The sequence below is a fragment of the Rhinolophus sinicus genome, chromosome 5 (assembly GCF_057876585.1).
Source record: "Rhinolophus sinicus isolate RSI-liver-muscle chromosome 5, RSI-T2T, whole genome shotgun sequence".
Lineage (NCBI taxonomy): Eukaryota > Metazoa > Chordata > Mammalia > Chiroptera > Rhinolophidae > Rhinolophus > Rhinolophus sinicus.
The window spans coordinates 111600045-111619689 of NC_142505.1; the positions used below are offsets into that span (position 1 = coordinate 111600045).

Here is a 19645-nt window from a genome sequence, read left to right on the forward strand (position 1 = left end):
GATTGGTGTTTTATTCGAATCCTGACTCTTCCCAAAGCCCAGTGTCTTTTAGGCCTGGATTGATGGTTTTCTGAAAATATGATTTTCGCTACCTTCTAAATTGACCTAGAATACACATTTAAGGAGCAAGCATTTTTTCAATTAAAATGAAAAGGAATTCAGCTTTTAGACACTGTCGGCTTTTGCTGGGCTGCGCTGTGATGCCCCGGACGGTGGGGTCCGTGCAGAGCCACGTGTCCCGACAAGCATCGCGCTGCTGTGCACACACAGCATTTTCCTCTCGGAGGAAAGCAGGCCTCTGCGTGTATAGGCTTCTCAGCACTTAACCAGAGGGCCTCAGCATCGACCTGCACATGCACAGAACGAAAATGACCCCAGTGGTTTTGCTCCTGAAACCAGGTCAGCTGAGCTGCCTGCGCTGCACTGGGAAAGGGGGACTCGTGTCAGCGACAGCAATGGCACACCCTGCCCTCCCGGTGCTGTTTAGCCACGCAGGAAAAGGTAGCTGTCCTGAGCTACAGTCGCCTGACGACAGTTACTGTTACCAAACATGCACGTCAAAGAGAATCACGTTCCCTCCACTACTCAGTTTCAGTTTGCTCTCAAAACACATTCGTGGCCTGTTCTTACAGCTACTGGAGATGATTATGGGGGACATGTGCCCCTTCCCGAGGATGCACGCATGCAGACACACGCATGTATGCACACATACATGTGCGCGCACACACATGTGCGCGCACACATGCACATTCACACATGTGCGCACACATGCGCACTCACACACGCACATGAGCGTGAGCTGCCCTCCCTGCCACAGAAGGGGGCACAGCTGGGAACAGGGACGCCTCTGCCCACACCCTAGGCACTGCACGTTCCAGTGTGTCACGAAAGGAGCACAGTGCGTGTTCTGGGTTCCGTCCTGGCTGGTTCCCTGGCCCGGCCCCAGGGATGGAACACATCCAGAAAGTCACTACTGGGCTTTGTTAGAAAGAGGCGTCTTTCTTCAAAAGATCATCAAAACTTTCCTTGGAAAAACTGGGAGATGAGGAGCCAAACACAATATGAACCCAATGGGTTAAGGGATTCAAGTTTTCTGTAACCTACACTACACGTGAAATTACATTTTCTTGGCTATAAGATGTGTGAAGTATGTATTTGAACACCAATACAAATTCACAAGTTATACCTCCCTAGAAGAAAAATGCTTCTGGATTGCAAATCTGCAGAGAGGGATCAAAATCCTCCTTAGAACCCCTCGGGAGTGAAAATGCAGAATGCACATGAACGTGACCATCGTGTTGCCGACAGTGTGGGGACAAGCTGGAGCGCAGTTAACAACACCCAGGGCACACGAGGCAGCCCACCGACATCCGCTCTCCAAGCTTCGTCCTCGCTCCCCCTCTCTGCTCTAGACACTGCCTGGCAGGTTTAACACGGCTCACAACACGATTGTGAGCGGTGCCCTCCTCACTCGGAAGCCAGAGAAAGGGCCGTGACCAAGGACTAGACAGTGAGGAAGCAGAGCGAGCCCCTCTGGTCCCTTCCAGCCTGGCTTTGTGGCCACAGCAGCCACGGTCATGTACAGAGTTGGAGCGTGCCAGCTTCTCCCGGCGTTGGGGGCGGCACTGCACGCTGACCCCACCTGAGGTGACTCCGGTTTCTCTACAGAGAGATCCGAGAGCCACGTCCAGGGCGGGGTTTACAGGGCTTAAGCCTCTCCCAGCCAAGCAAAAACAAAGTCATTATTTTTTCTCAATTGCAAACAATTATAAATTATTTCAAATGGTTAAGCCTAAGTACCTACATGGTCTCAGCTGCAGACATGACGGATTTATTGCTCAATTTAAAACAAAACAAATTTGGGCCAGCCATGCTCAGATCCCAACAACGGCTCACCAAACCGCCAGGTGTCTTGTTTTACATGCATTATCAGAAAACCAACTGATGGGGCCCAGCTCACGGCACTAGTGGAAGGTGCACATGGCACTGAGTGCTGTGTGGACCCATAGGTGGGGTGGGCACCAGGCAAGTTCGTCTCAGGGTGGAGGGAGGAGACTGCCACCGTGCCCCCTCTCTTGGCCCAAGATCACCCACAGCAGCGCTGTCCAGCAAGGCTGTCCTCGAGGGACGTGCCCCGTCCTGCACTGGCCACCACGGGAGTGTCGGCCACGCGTGGCCACCAGGCACAGGGAACGTGGTCAGTGTTACTGGAAAAGTGCCTTTAACTTGTATAATGTTACTTTTAGTGGCCGCCGTGCTGGACAGAGCAGAGTGAGACAAGAAGCAAGGTGCTCCAACAACAGGCCCCAGGCCAGGTTTATTAGCAACGGTCACAAGTGCTGCTTCCACAGTGACTGGCCAGGGACTGCCCACCACACCACATGCAGTACTGTCTGCATCCTACCTACTCATTCCCACGCTTACCTTCTCAGCCCCTTGACAGATGTGCGCCTGGGCCAGCTCCGTGGCAATGGCCTTCAGGTGTGGCTGGAGGGCTTCCCTCGGGCAGCCCCGGATGACAGAAGCGAGGACCAGGAGGCCGGGGGCAGAGGGTGACTTCTTCAGCAGGGGCCACATCAACCTCAGGAAGACGTCTGGGCTGACGAATGCCCCAATCAGCTCTGCGGACCTGGCACACTGCGGGAGGAACCACAGACAGCTGGGGCTGCCAATGCCTAGGGTCCGGCTGCCATGACCACCAGGTAGACCTACAGGAACCTCTCTTGGCATCCGTTGCTCAGACACTGGTGCAAAGAGGCCCTGGTGACCCTTGGGACATCCCTGGGAAGGTTCCCGCCATCTAGCTTTCAAGGCAGATGTGAATGGCTGGCAGGAGGGCTGCATCTTGGCGGGTTTCCCGCCCCACGCTGGTCTGTCTGCTCCCAGCAACCTACACCCCTGCCTGCAGCTCAAATGTGCTGCGCCCCACAAGTGGGGCAGGGGGTCCAGTCAAGGAGGGGCTATGAGTGTATCCATGGGTGGGCCTCAGGGCATCAAGGTGAGAGAAAATGCCAGTCCCCAAACACGCAGTACGGTTCCATTTGCACAGGCCCTCAAGAAGGCAGGTTACAGGGACAGAGCACATCAGCGGTGGTGGGGGCTGGGCGTGGGGTGGGGGCCCGGGGGCAACAGGAACTCTAGAGCTCAGCTGCGGTGGTGGTTCCACGACTGCTTAGGTTTGTCAAAATTCGCAGATCTGTAAATCTAAAAGCAGTGGGTTTCACACCGGCAAGTTACGGCTCGATAACCGTGGCTGGAAAGGCTACTCACACTGCTGACCACGGCCCCCTCGTCGTCGGCACAAGCGCGGAGCAGCGTTCTGAGCAGGAGCTCCAGGTGCTGCGTGATGTGGTCCTCTGCGTGTCGTAGCAGCTCCGCCAGCAGCTGCGCAGACTTCACCCTGGTCCCCACCACCCAGTCGGTGATGTCGTGACAGACGGCAGGAAGGATCTTGGACAGGTTTCTGAAGACGAGCTCCCGGCAGCCCAACCCCGGGCGGGTCTCTGCGTTAAAAAGATCAAAAGGAAACGTGAAATTCACAAAACCCCCACGGTCCTTCAGAAAGTAATCTGTTGTACACTCCTATTTAAGGTAAACCCACCAGTTTTATTTTGAGGTCTTAAAAATTCAAACCAACTCTCAGGACAGAAATGAAGACAAACTTGGAAGCATTTCACCGCTTTGCTGGGGTGTGGGCGACGTGCAACAGGGCACACCTCCACGTGCCAAACTCGGCAAGTGCTGACATCTGGACACACCTGCGAGCCGTCACTGCAGTCAGCAGTAGATGCATCCCTCACCCAGTTCCCCATGCCTCTCGTGACGCCCCCAGCCCGCCCCACCCCGCCCAGGCAACCACGGATCTGCTTCGTGTTATGACAGCTCAACAGCATGTTCTAGAATCTTCTGTAGTGGAACTGGACAGTGTATACTTTTTTGTCAGGCTCCTCTTTACTCTGTGAGGTCACTCAGCCCCCTCCATGGGCTGCTGTGCACTCCCACCTGACTGCCCAGCAGCGTCCCGAGGCAGGGAGACAGCAAGTGTGTCCGGACACTGCTGGTGGACGGCCCCTGAGCTCTGTACAGCACTGATGCTGTGGAGAACACACACGTGCAGGGTTGGGTGGGCCTGTTGTCACCTCCTGGAAGGTTCCCAGCAGCGTGGTGGCTGGGTCACAGGGCAGCTGCCCAGTAACATTTAGGAAACTGCCACAAGCTTCAAATGCTTTCTGAAAGGGCCAAACCAGCATGAGAGTTCCCATCCCACTGAGTATGCACCACACACGTGTGCACCACGCCCGAGCATGCACCATGCACGTGTGCACCACGCCCGAGTGCATCACGCCGGAGCATGTACCACACACAGAGGACAACTGCCTTGGAGCACTTAGAGCACGGCTCTGAGGGCACGAGGGCCCGCTGAGCACCTGCTTGCCTCTTGGTGGCCACACAGCCTCTCAGGTCTTGTGCTTGCTTGGCTGTAAGAGGCGACAAGAACGTGACCTCACAGGGTCCAGCACCAATCAGAGACACAGGTGTGTAGTGCCTAGCACACTTACGAGCACACTAAGTGCTGACTTCTGCCCCCACCTTGTACCCTGGTGTAGGGGTGTGTGATTCTGCTGTGTGGAGAGAGATGGTTGACCTGTTTTTCTACCTCATTTTTACAGCTACTAAACAATTTACTTCTCGTCCGAAAGTCACTTTCCGAGCAGCTGAGTTGGGGCTTTACTGCAGATCTGCGTGGGCACCCAGGAAGTCAGCCCCAGCGCCCAGAGCTCGCACAGCCCCCACTGCCGTCAGGAGCGGCACAAACCTCAGGTGCAGGGTCAGAGGCCTCCGACGAGTTCGAGGAGGCCTTGGTGGCCATCACTTGGGCTTCTGTATTTGTAAACACACCTCTCCCTGCCTCTTAAATCAGGGAGGTCAGCAGACAACCCTGACAGGCGCGTCAGAAACATGTGGAGCGTGAACTCAGTTTATTTTTGCGGTTAGGCTAAGTGTAATTTAACCTCAGGCAGAAAAACAGACCATCCATTTCTCAACGTATTTATCGGAGTCCCATAGCAGGTCTGCCTGGCACTGTGATTTATAAACCATCACAAACAGGCTGGATAGAGAGGCAGAGGTCCGAGCAGCTATGAGACGCTGACCTTCCTGCAGAAGCGGACACTCCTGAGTGTGTGGTCGAGGGTCAGCCGACACGACGTTAGGGAAAGCCACGGGAGCCACTCGTGCCCAGACCTGAGACCCGGGTCAATGAGGTGTGGTCCTCACTGCTGCCTGGGCACCAGCTGCCTAGCTCCTGGGGCGTCACTCCTGTCGGTCTGAGAGGGAGAACGGCGTCTGTGACAAGTAGACCGGGCGCCACGGCAGCTGCCAGACGGTGTAGGCCCTGCCCTTCCCTCCTGCCGCTAACAGGGTCACACTTCTTCCTCACACTCAGAGCGGGCTCGGCACGGTCACTGTCCACCCAGGGACCCTCGCTCACTTGGCCTCTCCTGCTTCCTCTGCACAATGTAACAGTTCTGACAACTTCTTCTATTCAGGTGTCTTTCCCGATACTGGCCAACACTTGGCTGAAACACAAGCCCGGTTTGGGCTCTCAGGCAGAACATGAAAACACAGAGGGTATTATGGACAGAGCAATTCACAGGACAATGGCATCTGTTCAAAGGGAACCCTCCTGATTTCTAAAATGGGTTTTAACAAAAGCCAACTCTATTCTCTGGTGTTAAAAGGTCTGACAAGCCCTTCACCATTGCAAAGACGTGCTTGCTTTTCACTCAAGCATTACCAAGGAAAACAATTTTAGCTAAAGAATAATTTCAAAGCAGAAGGGACTCCGGAACCTGCTGTCACCACTTGATCCTGCCGCTGGCGGTTGGCGGGGTGGTGGGCAGATACACGTCGAGCAGGAACTGGTGTTTCCACACGAGAAGAGCACTTTGTCCAGGCCAACGACAGGCTTGAGAACGACAAAAGATGCCCTTCCGTTCTTCCCAACATACACCTTGGTTTTAAAAGTGGAGATTTATCCCAGTGTTCTCACAGGAAACTTACACTGTGTTTGCAAAGCTAATGACCAACTGTGTGGTAAGCAGGTTACATTTCTACGCTGCGCACACCTTCCTTTCCTAGGAAGGGAGGGATGGCCTGGAATGAGACCCGGTCCAGGTGCAAGTGCTGCACAGGGCAGGCTGCTGAGCACAGGCTCTATCAGCAGGTGAACCGTTACCTGCTCATCCTGGCTGCTCATACGCTCACGTCTGCGATTCGGCCACACTCGGGCCTCCCACTTCTGAGGTAAGAGGACACACACCCACACATCTGACCCTGCTGAGCCGGCTCTGCTCCTGGCACACCTGCTCCAGGTGCCAGGATATACGCATACACAAGTCTTCCTCTCGAGCGAGATGATGAGAGTAAACATTTTGCTCAGACAGCACGATGTCGGCTAGAATAAGTCCCAGGAAGAAATGAGGCAGGTAGGAAGCAGAGCAGGCATGCAGGAGGGGGCACGGTGCCCGCCAGAGCCGCCAGTACTTCAGCCCAGCTGGAGAGAAGAGTCGCACAACACAGACCTGACAAAGGACTGTGTCCTTTGTACAAAGAAGTCTGGAACCTCCACCACAGCAGAACAAACAACCAACTTAAACTACGGACAGAAGATGTGAACAGACACTGAACTAGAGAACGTGCAGTGGCCTGTGATAAGCCCCGAAAAGATGCTCACAGCACCTGTGCTCGGGGCTCACAGGCTAAACCACTAGTGACCCCATTACACAATGGATCCTGCTACACTGAGGGGGCTACGAATATCCCCGCGTCATGGGCCGAGGGGCAGCTGGAACACTCCTCTACCATGTGTGAGAGGCCAAGTGCAGCCGCCTGGGAAGAGCCGGCAGTCCACGCAGACACACACGGCCCAGCCACCAGCCGGCCCAGCCACCCTGGTCCTCGTGTGGGTCTGAGAAGGTGACAGTCACACGAAACCTGAATGCACGTGCTTCCATCAGCCTTGTCTGAAGTCACCCAAACTGGAAATGACCCAAACGTCCTTTGAGTACTGAGAATCACACAAACTCGGACGTCCGGATGGAATGTGACCCAGCGGCAGAAGAGCCACGGTCACACGGCGTGATGAGAACCAGACAAGAAAGGCGACTGTGCAGCTGGAAAACGCAGAGACCCCAGGAGACTGTGTGGAGTGGCAACCGCAGGGCTGGTGAGGGGAATGGGCACGAAGGCCGTCTGGGGCTGGTGGCACGCTCTAGGTCGCATCTGTGGGGGTCATATGCCTGTGCTCGCTGAAGCTCACAGGGCCCTGCCTTGGAAGGCTGAGTTACTCGTGTCAAGTACCTCACAGCCTGCCCTCAGGGGCTGGAGTGTGCTCTGGGGGAGGGACGTCGCCGGACCCAAGCTGGGCAACTGCTGAGGTCGGGGCACTGGGAGAGTGTGTGGCCAGGAAAATGGACAGTCGGTGGACAGGTTCTGAGGAGACTGACATAAACTGACATATGAAATGTGTTAAAAAGTCTGAAAACTTGGACTTAAAATTCAAATTTTAAAGGAGAAAAAGTGACATTAAGGCAAAATGCTCCAAACCTAGTGAAATCCAGAGCTTATGCCACTGACTGATTGTGAGTCCATTCCCAGCGTATCTGCCCCGACTGAAGCACAAGTTCTGGGCACAGCTGCCTGTCGCCAGGCTGGCCGCCCCTTGCCCACCTCCCTCCCAGGCCTGCATCTCTGCAGCCCCATCGCCCATGCCTTTCATCCCGCCTGCAGCACGGCCTGTAAGTAGGGATGACCCGCCACCTGCATTAACACCGGCGAGGACATAAACGCACAGGACATGGCCACCTGGTTTTCCATGGCCCATGTGACTGCACAGGAGCCACAGGGTGGTGTGGAGACTCTGCCACGAACACAGGCTGGTCTAGAACCGGTAGTGTGACCCCCGCACCTCGTATCTGAGAGCAGTTTACAGAACGGAAACATGAAGGTGTGCGGGCCAAGGGCTCGGCCCTGACTCGGCACTTAGGGACAGAGCATAGGACTGACGCTGCCGGTGGCGCGTCTGGAAGGTCGGAGCTTCTGAGCACCGGAATCAGCCCAGTACAAGGCCTGCGTCTTACCCATGCCCTGTTTTGCTTCTTCAGATGCTCACAAAAGCTATTTTTGTGAAATGACAAAGCGCTGCTCATTTCCAAAATCTCTGCTGGCAGAAGTGGCTCCATGCGTGTTGTACACCAGGGCCACCTGGGGGGCCCCATGGACCTGGACCCCCAAGGAAGCCACATGCCTCTTCACCAGAGCTGGCCCAGGACAGGAGAGGGCACCATGAGCAATGCCACCCGCAGTGGGGGGAGAGTGAGGGGGACGGTGGGGGGGACGGTGGGGGGATGGTGAGGGGACAGTGAGGGGCTCAGAGCACCGCAGCCGGGTGTGGCACTGCTCTCCCCTTGGGTGGGGTCCTCCTGCCACCCAGCCACCTCACTGCCCTCGGGAAAGCAGCACTCACCTGGCGAGGGGTGGTGGGCGGGACACGGAGACGCGAAGTCCAGTTTGTCCTTGAGGTCCTCCTCATTTTCCTGCTGCCACTGCAGGCCAATCTTCTCCCAGAGGCTGGCAGCCGCGTGCCTGCAGCAGAGTCACAGGTCAGAGGGCCATGGCCTGGTGACCGACTCCATGCATGTGCCCACAGTGTAAGAAAGCAGACTCTCATTTGAAAAGCCAGAGACCATTCATGGCACATGATCTCGCAGAACATGAAGGGCATAGTGCGGCTCCTACAAGAGACCCTGGAGCCCAGGAACGGCCACTGTTGTCGTGACAACCTGGGAAGGTCAGGTGGGGACGGCCCTGACGACCAGACAGGGAACCCAGGTTGGCAGCAGAGGCTGGGAGCAGAGGCTCAGCCGCCCACCCCCGACCTGAGACGGGGACAGCACCGCCTGCCTTACCCACCCTGCCCCCACAGCACTCACGCGATCTCCGGCATCTCGTCGTCAAGGCTGCTGAGCAGCAGCGGGATCAGCTTGGGGAAGAAGGAGTACCGGTCCCGCAGGTCCAGCAGCCAGCCCCCCACCACGCACGTCACTGCCTGTCGCACCTGCACACAAAGTGGGTGTCGTGCTACGTGTGGGGCAGTGCTGGCCTGCCACGTGCATGTGGGCATCACGGAGGACAGTGCTGGGCCCACCCAGTGCCATCCATCCGTCCGCGTCTCAGGCCACTGGCAGGTCCATGTCCTCTGGCTCTGGCCTGACCCCCTGCTGGCTTGAGCAGAACCCCGTGCAGCTAAGCCCTGTCCATGGTGCGTTTGCCACGTCTTCCGTGTGGGAACCTCCTGGCCAGGCTGGGCGCTGTCTCGCCATGGGTGTTTAAGCAAGCGGCTGGCTAGCAGCTGGGAAACACCAGCTTGCAGGCTGCACCACCAACACCCCTAGTCCTAGAGCCCCAGGGACTCCCCTGGAAGCCAGCGGGGCACACTGAGTTCTGCTGCCGGCCATCTGAAAGGTGACGTGCATGCACAGGGAAGAAACGGGCTTCAAACACATCAAGTGCTCGAGGTCCGGTTCCCCGAGGGCAGAGCCCGCATAAGGATCCAGGCGTCCTACATGATCCGCGCAGGGCAGCAGCAGGGGCAGGACAGAAGCCACGCAGAGGTGGCAGGAGCTCTGGAGCGCGATGGCACCACAGAGCTGTCCCACCGAGGCAGGAGGCCATTGGCAGTGTGTTAGTCGCTGACTGGGGCTGCCAATGGGAGGCATTTCGGGCGAGGTGGCCCCTCACCACAGCCCTAGCGACAAGCAGCTCAGGCACCCACGTGGGTTCAGGGTGGGCTGCTCAGCCCCGGCTCCAGCAAGGCATAGAAACCAGCAAAGCCCACCCGGCCCTGGGATGTGGGGCCTGAGGCCTGGCTTCCCTGATCTCATTCTCCCATCTAGAAAAGAGAGGGAATTAGAGCTACATGTCCCCAGCTTCTCGAGAGGATAGAAAGCACCTGCACAGAGTGTGACTGGCAGTAGCAGTTCAGCAGCCCTAGGCTCTCGTTCCCCACTCACCCACTTGCCAGTGCTGTGGGAGCAGGGGAGGGACCCCGGACTCCGTGTTACTGTTGCAACTGCCTATATTAACGACTTTATGAGCTACAATGTTAAAAAAATGGGCTGTCAGCAGCCCAGCACCTGTGAAGTCCTAACAAACATCAAAGTGAGCTCAGGACCAGGGCCCCACAACTGAAGTAAAAGTAGAACAGGCCGCAGGATGACTTCACCTTGAACTCACTCTAAGGGACTTTGTGGCCATCCATTCGTTAACGTGCCCCCAAGTCAGTGTGAAAGCTGGCAGGCAACTTGAAGAGCTCGATTTGAAATGCCACCTCAATCAGCCCTGGAAATTATATGGCACAAATCAAACCCCACTGGGAAGAAATGAAGAGAAATGAAAATCATTTTAATAATGGGAGAATGTGTTTTAGAATATTAAAAAACAAAAAAGGAGTTTTGGACTGAAGTTTTGGAGAAGTCTGTCACCAAAAAAACTAAAAACCAAACAAAAACAACAAAAAAAACACCATACAGAATGTTGCCCTTGATGGCACCAAAGAGAAAGCAGTCATCTAGTGACATCGTCACTCTTTTGTGGGAGTGCAAATCCTTATGCTGCTGGGGTCAGACAAGCTGCAAGATTTTCATAGTTCTTTAGAGAGCTATGGCTGTATTTATACTATTTAGAGAGCTATCGATACAATTACACTATTTGAGAGCTATGGATACAGTTATACTATTTACAGAGCTTTGGATACAGTTATACTATTTAGAGAGCTATTGCTACATTTACACTATTTGACAGCTGTGGATACAGTTATACTATTTACAGAGCCATCCATACACTTGTACTATTTAGACAACTATCGATACAGAGCTGTTGATTTAGCTATACTGTTTATAGACAGCTGTTGATACACAATCATTACACTATTTTGAGGAAAACCACTTCATCTGTGACATAGGGAAGCCACCTCCATCGTCTGTCCTGCCTCTAGCTTAAGGAAACGGAGAAACCACCCAGCAGGGCCGTGGTCTGGCTTTTCTCTGGTGTCCCTTGTGACCCGCACTCACTGGACTTGCTCTCTGCTGCCAGGTCTCTAGTTAATGGACAGAGCGTCTGAGCTGGGCAGTGCTGGTACTGACCCAGCACCCTGCCCCTTTGTCACTCTTGGCAGGACCGGATTCTGTCCTGCCCCCCACCATGCTGTCACATGCTGACCCCGCCCCAGTTCCAGGACAGGCCACCAGGAGGGAGCCAGTGGTGCACACAGTCAATCCCCATCAGCTGGCCCTACGCAACAGACTGAGGGTCCCTGTCTCTAAATCGGCCCCCACCGGCAGCCTCACTGCAACTCAGGGAGAAGCCGGAGGAGGAAGCCAACACTGGGGCATGTGCTGTGCCATGCCTGGACCTGGTACATGATGTCACATGTAGTGACATCAGGGCTTCTGTCCTGGCCCCATAAAGCCTGGAGTGACACCCTCATCCGGCCACCTTCACACGATTTCCCTCTGGGAAGTCTGCCTCCTGCCGAGAGGCACAGCTCAGCAAGCCCGCCCCTCCCCACCAGTCCCCCTGCTTCCCTCAGGCTGGAAGTGGGACAGCAAGTAGGGCCAGAAAGGTTCTGATCACTTCCACAGTAGGTGGTCAGGACCTTTAACCTTTCTGTGTAATTGGGACACATATGGGACCCTTTCAGTCTGCCTGCGCACTCATGCCGACAGAGCAGAACTGTATTTTGAGTCATGAAGCGGAATGTCACGGCGGGTCAAACACACGACCTGGCCGGAAGCACAGGACCAGGTGCTCCACATCATGATGCCAGGGAAACACAAATCAAAGCCACGAGCTGCCCGTCACACCCACTATGACGGCTGTAAACAAGCAACAAAAATCTGAGAACAGCAGTGTTGTGAGACTGCAGTGCATTGCTGGGGCATGAGAAATGCAGCGGCTGTGCAGAAGTGCGTGGTGGTCTCAGCACGCTGAATGCCACGGCCGCAGGCCCCAGCCGTCCCACTGCTCGGTGTAGAGCCAAAAGAAGCGAAGCAGAGTTCAGACAGGCCTCTGTCCATCCACAGCCTGAAAGCATATCCACACAGCCAAGAGGTGCCAACAACCCAAGTGCCCACGACGGGTGAGAGATGAACGCCGGGAATACCCACATAACAGGTGTGACCCAGGCTGAAAAGGGAGTGAGGCGTTCGGCACTGACACACGCCACGACCCGGATGAGCCCTGAGGACGCCGTGCTCAGTGAGAAAGGCCACTCACAGCAGATCATATACTGATTCAACTTACATGAAACATACAGAATACACAAACTCAGGGGCAGATTAGAGGTTATCAGAGGCTGGGGGCGGGGAGAGGGAGTTACTGCTTGATGGTTCGTTTCTCTTTGGGAGGATGAAAAGCTTTGGTCGGTGGGGATGACTGCACACCCCTGTAAATGTACTTAATGCCACGGAATGATGCGCTGAAAAATGGTAAAAACAGCATTTTTTCCCTTTCTAATTTTTTTTTGACGTTTTTAGTTAAAACAGCACATTTTATGTTATGAATATTTTACCAAAATTTAAAAAAATTGTCATATATCAAAAATGTCCAATACTTTAAATAGACAAATTGTGTAGTATGGCAACTACAGATTAGCAAAACTTTTTAAAAAACGGAACAAAGTCATTGGGGAGAAACCCAGTGTGCCTGTGGTTGGGAGGCAGGGCAGTGCCACAGAGCAGTCTGGTGTCACCAGGTCCGAGCCTGGAGGCTGACTCTAGCTGGGTGACCCTGAGTGCATCACAGATCTCAGACCTCAGGAAATGGAAGTAGCAGCCGTGAAAACATCTGTGAGGACTAAGTGAGACGGTGTCTGGAAAAGACACCCTGGCACAGGGCTCTGTGCCCAGGGCTGGCATTTCTGCCATCGGGGCCACGCCACCACGCAGGGCATGCATTACATGGCACGATGTGGAATGGCCCGGGGTGGCCACGGCAGTGGCACTTTGTAACCACTCTGGAAGGCTTCTGCTCCACCTCCTACCGCACGTGACCACAAGGACGTGCTCTCCTCCAGGTTCCCTCCCTCTGGGAGAGAGCCTGCCAGCTGCAGCCAGCCCTCTGCTCCTTGGGACACTTTAGCAGCTGTGGCCTCAGATTCAAGACGCCCTTGGACCTGGCTTCTGCCAACAAAAAAGCCAGTATTCTGATCTCCGTCTGCCTGTCTGTCTGTCTGTCTCTCAGCAGGACCCAAAGCCCGATGGAACGAGTTACCCTGCCACCGTCCTTCTCCTCCCAGGTCTGGTTTGCCAACCACCTTGATGGAGGCGCTCGTTAAGGACGCTTCTACAAACCAGGAGCACACAGCACTGACATTTTCCTCCTCTTTGGAATTAAGGCCTTGGAATTAAGAATGGCAAATGTATTCAGACAACCGAGCTCTTCCCAGTTTCTCAAAGAAGTGAAGCAGGAATGGCTGACAGGCCATGTGGTGTAACGTTAACACCTTAAAGAAGGAGAAGGAAGTGAGTCACGTGTACCCTATCAGCATGCTTGCCTTCAGTCAGGAAAAGGGACTGCCCAGAGGACCTCCCCTTACCTGGGGGACATCGTCAAAGAGCCGCTGAGCAAAGTGAGGAAGCACGTCATCCACTGACTTCCCGCTGCCGAACTGGATCACCGTGCCTGTGGCCTCGATGACAGCCACCCGGACCTTCCAGTGCTGGTGGGAGATGGTCTGCATCAGGGGGCCGATCAGAGACTCCGACTGCATGTGGAAGTGATCTGTGGGACAGGGAAGGCCAGCAGTTACCAGGGCTGCTCCCTCCGTGCCTCTGTCCAGTCCAGCTTCGTGGATGCCCAGGAGGATAGGCCACTGCACTGTGGGCCTTCCCTCCTTCCCCACCAACGCCCCCATGGCACGAGGTTCAGGCCCGCCAAGTGCACCTTTGCACACCCAGCACCAGGCCAGGTGCAGGAACAGGTGTGCAACCCAAACAGCACCTCTACGACTCAGGCTTGGGGAATCAGAGAGAAAAGGCTGGAAGCTTGAGTGCACCTCAGCTGAAGATGGTAGAGCCTAAAGCTGCTGACAGCTACAATGGGTGCCTGAGAGGGACGCTGACCAAAAGAAAGAAACTGAGCCAGGAGGACACTGTCCAAGTCCCTACATCCAGCTGTGCCCAAAGCCAGACGCCCAGCACTACTGCAGGAAACTGGACAAGCATCGCTTGCTTTAAGCAAAGCCACTGCACTTTCTATTTGTAATGTCCTCCCAGGAAGTCAGAACCAGAGGGTCTTTGGGACGGCCAGGCTGACCTTCTGGTTTTGGACTTGTGGCCTTGGTTCCCTCTGCGTGAGGCCCATCTGTGAGCTCTCTATTTCAGTAATGCTCTGGGCAAGCTCTTGATCCAATGCTGCCCAGTGTGGCGGGGATCCAGAGAGGGCCGCACCCAGGGTGGCGGGGCAGAGGGAGTGTGCTGACATGGGAGGTGCTTCAAGCAGGAGGAACACTCCTTCACTCAACAATCAGGGAGCACCTCCTCCCGGCAGGCACTGTGTTCGGTGCTGGGGGCACAGAGAGACTCTCTTGCCTTCCCAGAATGTACAGGGAGGGAACACACAAAGGCTGGAAAGCAACGAGAAGGAGCCCCTCTGGCTGGCGCCCAGACCAGGGGGAGGCAGTTGAGAGCCAGTGAGAAATGCATTAACAGCTTGTAATTCCCAAGGGCCATCTCCAGCCCATGCCTCTCCCCCAGCTCCACTAGAATTCTGCATTGTCTGAATCCAAAGCAAACATGCCGCAAAACGGAAACCTCGATATTACCTTAGGCCCCACTTCCTCTGTCTCCTGTCCATCCAAACCTCTTCCTCCCTCACCCCCCTCCGAATTCAACAGGAAATCCTATCAGCTCTACCTTCAAAAGACATGGTCAGTTTTCCCCATCTCTATTAGCAGACTGCCCCACCCAAGTCCAAGCCAACCTTGTCTAAATATGGATTTTGGCCCCCACTGGCTTCCTCATTTCCTCCATTGTCACTGCTATAATCCAAGCACCGGAACGACCTCCTAAAAACCAGACCCTGAGCCTAACAGGCTCCGTCTCCACTGGCTCCCCACTGCACTTAATACGAAATTCAACCGCCTCCACGCAGGCCTCTCTTCCTCCCAGTCACCTTAGCCTCCTTTTTGCTCCTGGGATCTGACAAGCGTATTCCTCAAGGTTTGCTTCCTCCTGACCCCCCTCCGCGGGTCTTCCACTTAAACGTTCCCTCCTCCTAGAAGCCTTCTCAACAGGTCTAAGTAGGTGCTTTCTCTCCCATTTTACACCCTAGCCCGAGGCAGCAAAGACAGGTAAGTGGGGCAAGCTCCGGCGGAAATGGCTACTTAGATAATGAGAAGTCCTCATCAGATCAGTGTTCTTAAAATAACGGAATTTGGATTAAAGGGACGCGAGAGTAGAAGCGACCTCTCGCCACTGAGGACAGCGGTCCGAGCCAGAGAGAAGATGGGTGGACTCCGAGGGAAACGACAGGCCAGCGGTGTTTCTCAGTGTGTTCCTTTAGCCACCCGGGTCAGTCACCCCGGCGAGGGGCAGCTATCGCAACGCAGCCCATCCCAAACCCACTACAATTGCGGCGGGGGGCTCCAGGAATTTGCATTTTGGGAACCGCCGGATGGAAAAGGGTCCCGAGGGGCCCCCACCCGGGCCGCGCACCTGGCGTGGCGCGCGCCAGGCCCGCGGCGCACTCGCAGCTCTCGCGGCGCACGGCGGCGAAGGGGTCGAGCAGCGTGCAGCGCAGCGCGCGCACCGCGTCGTCCAGGTGGGGCGCGAGCGCGGCGCCGCAGAGCTCCACGGCCAGGCGGAGCAGCTGCACGAGCGCCAGGCGCAGCTCCTCGCAGGCCTCGGGCGGCGGGCGGCGCGCGGGCTCGGGCCAGGCCAGGCGCGCCGAGAGCGCGGGCAGCAGGCGCGGCAGGGCGTCGCGGGGCCGCGCGGCGCGCCGCAGGCCCAGGCCCAGCAGGTGCGCGGCCAGCGCGCGGCAGCCCTCGGCCGGGTCGGCCAGGCAGCGCAGCAGGCGCGGCAGCAGCAGGCGCGCCCAGGGGCCCTGGAAGGCGGCGGCCGCGGCGGCGGGGTCGGCGGCCGGCGCCTCGGGCAGCGCCGCCTCCAGCGCGCCCTGCAGCGCCTCCAGCGCGCGCCGCCGACCCAGCTTGCTGTCGGTCTCCAGCCCGGGCAGCAGGCGGCTCAGGGCGCGGCTCAGCTCCGCCGCCTCCGCCGTCTCGGCCGCCTCGGCGGGGCCCGGGGGCGCCGCGGCCTCCGTCACCACCAGTGCCGCCATCTTCCCCGCGTTGCCCGTCGCCGGGGAGATCTGCGCTTTTACGACGGCAGCGACGCGGATTACGGCCAGTCTTCCGGTTGGATCCGAACGCGACTTGATTGGCGGCTCCGGGAGCGGACGCGACACGGCCCCGACGGAGGGTGGGGGCGAGGGGCCGCGGCAGCCGCGGGACCTGGGGCGCTGGCGCCGTGCGGGGCGCCGGCCGCTCACCGCAAGCGGCCGCTCCCGTCGCACAGATGGCAGGACCGCGGTCGGAGAAGGCGCGCCACCTGCCGGGCTCCGGGCCGGCCCGGCCCGCGGAGAGAACACGGAAGGCGGGGCCGGCGCGCCCGCTGCTCCGCGCGGCTGCACAGCCCCGAGCGTGGGGAGTCCCGCCCCAGAGAGCATTCCGGCCGCCTGCGGCGTATGCCCGCGGGGCCTGGGCGTCCCGTGGTCTCAGGACACGCCGCGTTCGCGACCCCGAGGGAACAGCCCGGGCGCTGGCACGGCGGCGAACAGCCTGCGAGAAGCCGCCCCGGTGAGTGTGTCGGCGCCGGTCTGACCGCCCCCCGCAGCCGGGAAGCCCGCACCTGCCGCCCAGGCAGCTCCTGCTGTGACAGCGCCGTTAACGAGCTTGAAGGAAGCAAAATGCCCTTGCGTTTAAGACCTGAACTTGATTTTGGACGTGACACCCCCCTTTTGGTAGTTGCTGACCTTTGCTTGGTAAAGGGATGTTTTAAGGACCTTCAGGTGGCCTGCGGTGAGCCGCTTGCATTCGTGCCTCCGACAGGCCGGGTCGAGCCGCACGGAGGCACCTGAGATACGATGACACGGAAACCTCGCGCGGCCGCTGCTGTCTCGGTTCTTACCGCCTAGTGACCGGAGGTAGGTGGTAAGTGCATGCTCGCATTAATGCAGAATTACGATGGGTCCGAGGGAATGGGTGGCCAGGAAATTTGACCTAGACTGGGAAAGCTTCCCGGAGGCGGTGATTGGAGAGATGCAGTGTGAAGGTTAAGGGAGAGTTAACCAGGTGAAGGGCGAGGCGCGAGGACAGGTCCCTCCGGTGGGAACGACAACGTGGGCGGGGCCTGTGTGGGCGGGGCCTGTGTGGGCGGGGCCTTGTGGGCGGGGCCTTGTGGGCGGGGCCTTGTGGGCGGGGCCTTGTGGGCGGGGCCTTGTGGGCGGGGCCTTGTGGGCGGGGCCTGGGCTGCGTGGAGCCCTTTAAGATTCCCGTCTTGGGACCCTAACCCCCAGGACCTCGCAGGTGACCTTATTAGAGACAGGACCTTTACAGAGAAAATGGAGGCAAAGTGAGGTCGTTAGGATGGGCCCTAATCCAATAGGACTGCTGTCCTTGTAAGAGGGGAGTTGGGAGACAGACACAGCACCCAGGAGAACACCACGTGAACGGGAGGGTGGCTTCTGCAAGCCCAGGAGAGAGGCTTGGAACGCCTCCTCCCCCCGCAGGGGCACCATCCCTGCCTACACCTTCCTCTCGGACGTCGGGCTTCCAGAACTGAGAGGACATACACTTCTGGGAATTCTAGTAGCCAGAAGTTGTTCTGATGTGGGAAAGCTCAAGTTTGGGGAGGGTGGATGGAGAGGGGGGGGGAGCAAACGGACCTCTCGAGGAGGAGGAAAATGTTTTAACTGTCTAAATCGAGTTTGGAGTTTTGATTGTTCATGGTACCGGGCGCTGACTGTGACTGAGGTGACAGTCGCTCTGTATCTTAACTGCAGAGCTTTGAAGTCTCTGCGTTTGAGCCAGAAGGTGATGGAGCTGTCCAGGTGCACAGCAGGGGCAGAGAGGAACTTCCTCCGTGACTCAATTCCAAAGAGCCGGTGAGATGAGGAGGGAGGGACCCCCAGTTCTAGTTCAGGTCCGTGGTTCCGTGGCCTGGTCTCATGTAGTATAAAGTGTGTTGTTTAAACAAGTGCAATAAACTGATTTTAGCAAATAACACTCCGCTGACTCATTTATTGTTTCATCTAACAAATATTTATGGGACATGTGACATTTCTGGATCTTCTTCGCGGCGCTGGAACACAGTGGTGTCAAAGCACACACAGTTCCTTCTCCTGGAACTGATGGTCTGGTGGGGAGACAGCTGGTCAAGTGACAACGCAAATAGATGCAGTTGTGACGTGAGTGACCCCTGAGCCCTGGCAGGGCAGGCTTCTGGAGAAGAAACCTGAAGTGGGTTCTGAGGAATGAGGTTCTGGGGAGCAGGGAGGGGCAGAGGGAGCGAGGGGCATTGTGGGCCATTGTTGGGCCCTCGGCTGGCTTGGGGCTGTGCCTGGACTCACCTTCTATGAGGCTGTGAAAAGGGGCCCCTGAAGAGGTCTAAGCAGGAGGGAGGCTGGCCAGGAGGCTGCCACTCCTCCACAGGGACAAGAGGTGGCGCTGGCTGGGACTAAAGTACCTATGGGTTGTGGCCGCTGAGTTACTTTGTAGAAAAACTGATAGAACTTGGTAAGGATTCTGGCTGAGCGGGAGGGAAGTGAGTACTTGGGTTGGGGCCTGGCTCGCAGACGGACAGGGGTGCTTCCACAGAGACCACACTGGGAGGCGCCAGCTCGGCAGGAGACGGTCTGGTGAGGCACCCTGGTCTTGGGGTAGGTCCCAGCGATCAAACAGTAACCTTTACCACCCCAGGAGGACTCAGTAACTGTGACAATGGCACTTACTAAATCGATTCCAAGGGTCCCTATGTGGACTGAGGTGGTGGGTGGGCCTCGCTGAAGGCTGGGGCTGGACACGTCTGCTGCCGGTGTTCACGTGTCTGGCCATCGGTGCTGGCTGTCGCTGGGGGCCGCAGCTCCTCTCCATGTGGCCAGTTTGGGCCTCCTCACAGCAAGATGGACGGGTTCTAAAGGCAAGTGTCCCGAGATCAGAAAAAGACGGGCAAGGCAGTGTCACCTTTTTACCTTGCCTGAGGAGGCCTGCGGCATCACTCCACTGTTGTCACAGGCCTGCCAGCGGAAACCAAGGAGCTGGTGAGAAGCGCCGAGCTCGGGAAGGACGTTACTCTGAGCTTGGCTGTGGGTGAGCTGGTTGGGCTCTCCAGACAAGATTGCATGTGGCTGGGGAGGGGTGGAGATGGCCCCAAGGGGGGGTCCATGGCTCGCTCTGACATCTGGTGACCACCCATTTCCAGAGTGGCTCCCCCTCCCTCCACCAGACTGTGTCGCCCCGGCTAGAGACCACCTTACTCTCTGTTGAGAATGCATCACCCTGAGGCATGAATCCACCCCCCCATTTGCTGTC

The 19645-nt window shown here is 57.0% G+C and overlaps 2 protein-coding genes across 2 annotated transcripts in view; one reads left to right on the plus strand and one right to left on the minus strand.

The window, feature by feature from the left end:
* The window catches only part of DNAAF5 (dynein axonemal assembly factor 5), a 31696-nt gene extending 14914 nt beyond the window's left edge, over positions 1-16782 (minus strand). The window contains exons 1-6 of the mRNA XM_074314065.2: positions 15777-16782; positions 13658-13842; positions 8994-9118; positions 8528-8646; positions 3271-3503; positions 2425-2637 (exon numbers count right to left, since the gene is read on the minus strand). Coding sequence (XP_074170166.2) covers positions 2425-2637; positions 3271-3503; positions 8528-8646; positions 8994-9118; positions 13658-13842; positions 15777-16782 — 1881 coding nt within the window. The remainder of the gene's footprint in view (positions 1-2424; positions 2638-3270; positions 3504-8527; positions 8647-8993; positions 9119-13657; positions 13843-15776) is intronic.
* The window catches only part of PRKAR1B (protein kinase cAMP-dependent type I regulatory subunit beta), an 89165-nt gene continuing 85932 nt past the window's right edge, over positions 16413-19645 (plus strand). The window contains exon 1 of the mRNA XM_088798838.1: positions 16413-16912. Within this exon, the coding sequence (XP_088654964.1) occupies positions 16801-16912 (112 nt within the window). The 5' untranslated portion in view covers positions 16413-16800. The remainder of the gene's footprint in view (positions 16913-19645) is intronic.